A 2,575-nucleotide genomic window follows, 5' to 3' on the forward strand; every position below is an offset into this window, starting at 1 on the left:
ATTTGAGGGACCAGGGCACTCTTTTGTGCAGATTTGGGGATTCTCTGCTGTGTAGACCCTTACATTCCACATATCCCATCTCTTTTTCCAGCTAATTTGGGACCCCTAAACTCCCTGTATAACTTCAAATATCTACTAGAGTTTTAGCAACACCACATGGGCACAGCAGCATCCCTGGGGAGAAAGCCAAACAAAGAGAAATCTTCAGCAATGTAGTTCATGCCTCTGGAGAGCTCCAGGTTAGATTTAAGGAGAGAAATACCAGGGTCAGGCTTTCTCTCCAGGAAGCCCACTCTGGCCCCAGTGGAGGACATATGAGAGGGGTTGGAGTGAGAAACTAGACACCTAGAAGGTGAAAGAAGCCTGAAGTAAATAAATAGCCAAGGGTGTGAGAGGTGGAGCACTTACATGCAATGCTATAAGATTTTACCTGTTTATCGGTGACCAATTGTATGAAAAGGGAACATGATGTACCAGACTATCATGTGCTCATTGAACCATTGTCTTCTTTTCAGTGCCTACTCTGGCCAGGAGTTCTCAATTGGCAATGAGCCAGAGAGGCAATGTCCTGCCCTATTGAGCCTCTGTCTGGGTGTCTGACTGGGTGACTGAGTTAGCATGCACTGAAGAAAGTCCAGGAGCACTTTGGGGGATGGTGCTGAGTTGAGGTTTGGGTGTGTTGAGTTGGAAGGGCCTGTAGCTCATAAAGGCAGAAATCCAAAGAAGGACTGAATGTTCCCAAGTCCTGGTTTTGGGAGTGGGACTTAGTGGAGACATATATGAAAAATATCAAACTGTGGGCAGCTTCAGCCATGGGGTGGAGGTGGTGGGCCACAGAGGGGACAGGGATAGACAAGATGCCACACACACTGAAGTAGGAATGAAAAGAAGTGCCCACCCCACAATGACTGAGAAGAAGCAGCTTGACGGCGTGGATCTGAGAGGAATAACCACAAGAGGCCACCTCAGAGTGAGCAGTCCAGAGAGAGAATGGTTGCAGGAGCAGGAAGAGCTGGTGGGTGGGGCAGCCCTTCCCTACTGCGGCTGGCAGGCTCCTGGGTGATGGGGGTCCACTGGGCTTACCTGTGTGTGTGGGAGAGAGGGAATAGCAGGCACCTGAACACAAGCCTAGAGGACTCATGGTGAAAAGTGAAAATAAAAGTAAAGGTGGGTGGAGGTGAAGGAGAGAAATGGGCTCTCAATGGGAAAACAAATTCACCCCTTCCCTTTCTGGTCACCCATGAATACATGGTCTGAAGTGAATATCGTGTGACTCACTGCAGGTTTTCTGGAGTGACGACCAAGCTTTGGGTGTCATGGAGCCTGACAGGACTGTAAAGTTCAACCAGACACTGGTGACTGAATTCGTGCTTCAGGGGTTCTCAGAACACCCCTCACTGCACCTGCCGCTGCTGGGTTGCTTCCTGGTGCTCTACATAGTGGCTCTCACGGGCAACACTCTGATTGTCACTGTGGTGGGTATCAGCACCACCCTCCACAGCCCCATGTACTTCTTCCTGTCCAACCTGGCCACCATGGACATCATCTGCACCTCCACGATCCTGCCCAAGGTGCTGGCAGGTCTGGCTGCTCAAGAACACACCATCTCCTATGCAGGCTGCATGGCCCAGCTTTTCTTCCTCCTCTGGTCTACATCCTCAGAGCTGCTCCTGCTCTTGGTCATGGCCTTTGACCGCTACGTGGCCATCTGCCGCCCACTGCACTATAATACCATCATGAGCCCACAGGTGTGTGTGGCACTGGCTGGGAGTGTCTGGGGCATCTGTGCTCTGAATGCCTCGGTCAACACAGGTCTGACTACAATGCTGAACTTCTGTGGGCCTCGTGTCATCATTCACTTCTTCTGCGAGATCCCCCCACTGCTGCTGCTCTCCTGCAGCCCCACGCAAGTGAACAGCATCATGACTGTCTTGGCTGATGGGTTCTATGGCTTCACCAACTTCTTGCTCACCCTGGCCTCCTATGGCTGCATCGTGGCCAGCATCCTGCGTATCCACTCTTGGGAGGGCAAGCGCCGTGCCTTCACCACCTGCTCCTCCCACCTCATCGTGGTCTCTGTGTACTACACTGCTGTGTTCTATGCCTACATCACTCCTGCCTCTAGCTACAGCCCCGAGAGGAGCAAAGTGGCAGGGGTGCTGTATACAGCACTGAGCCCTACCTTGAACCCCCTCATCTATACAATGCGGAATATGGAGTTCCAGCGTGCCCTGGGCAAGCTCCTTCCCTTCTGCCAGAGTTGAACTGACACAGCCAGCAGGTCTCTCCCCCATCCAACTCTTGTACCCAACTCATGGAAACCAGTCCCTAGGAGACTCTGGTATGGGCACTGGTTGTGGTACAGCTTTGTTGGGTGGGTGGTTTGCTTGGACCTTAAGCCAGTACCTTAGCCCAGACTTGGACCCAGGACACGAGGCCCTGCGTGGAAGCAGAACAGAGGTCCTGGTGGAAACTGCCCTAGGTGGAGGTGGGGGTCAGGCTACTCTTGGACCCCCTGTCTCCTAAAACTTCCCCAGGCCTTTCCCACTCCACATTTTCCTTAGCTGCCCACCCA

At 52.6% G+C, this 2,575-nt stretch overlaps 1 protein-coding gene across 1 annotated transcript; it reads left to right on the forward strand.

Moving 5' to 3' along the window:
* The first annotated feature begins 1,316 nt into the window (after positions 1 to 1,316).
* Positions 1,317 to 2,264, forward strand: LOC103212623 (olfactory receptor 13A1-like). The gene has a single exon (XM_007958601.1). It carries the CDS (start codon positions 1,317 to 1,319, stop codon positions 2,262 to 2,264), a length of 948 nt encoding a protein of 315 aa, XP_007956792.1.
* The last annotated feature ends 311 nt before the right edge of the window (positions 2,265 to 2,575 follow it).

Source organism: Orycteropus afer, unplaced genomic scaffold, assembly GCF_000298275.1.
Source record: "Orycteropus afer afer isolate SDZICR_OR568_19922 unplaced genomic scaffold, OryAfe1.0 scaffold01035, whole genome shotgun sequence".
Lineage (NCBI taxonomy): Eukaryota > Metazoa > Chordata > Mammalia > Tubulidentata > Orycteropodidae > Orycteropus > Orycteropus afer.

What these genes read in the sequence shown, in the direction of transcription:
- LOC103212623 (XM_007958601.1), top strand. Translation starts at nt 1,317, where the DNA reads ATGGAGCCTGACAGGACTGTAAAGTTCAACCAGACACTGGTGACTGAA.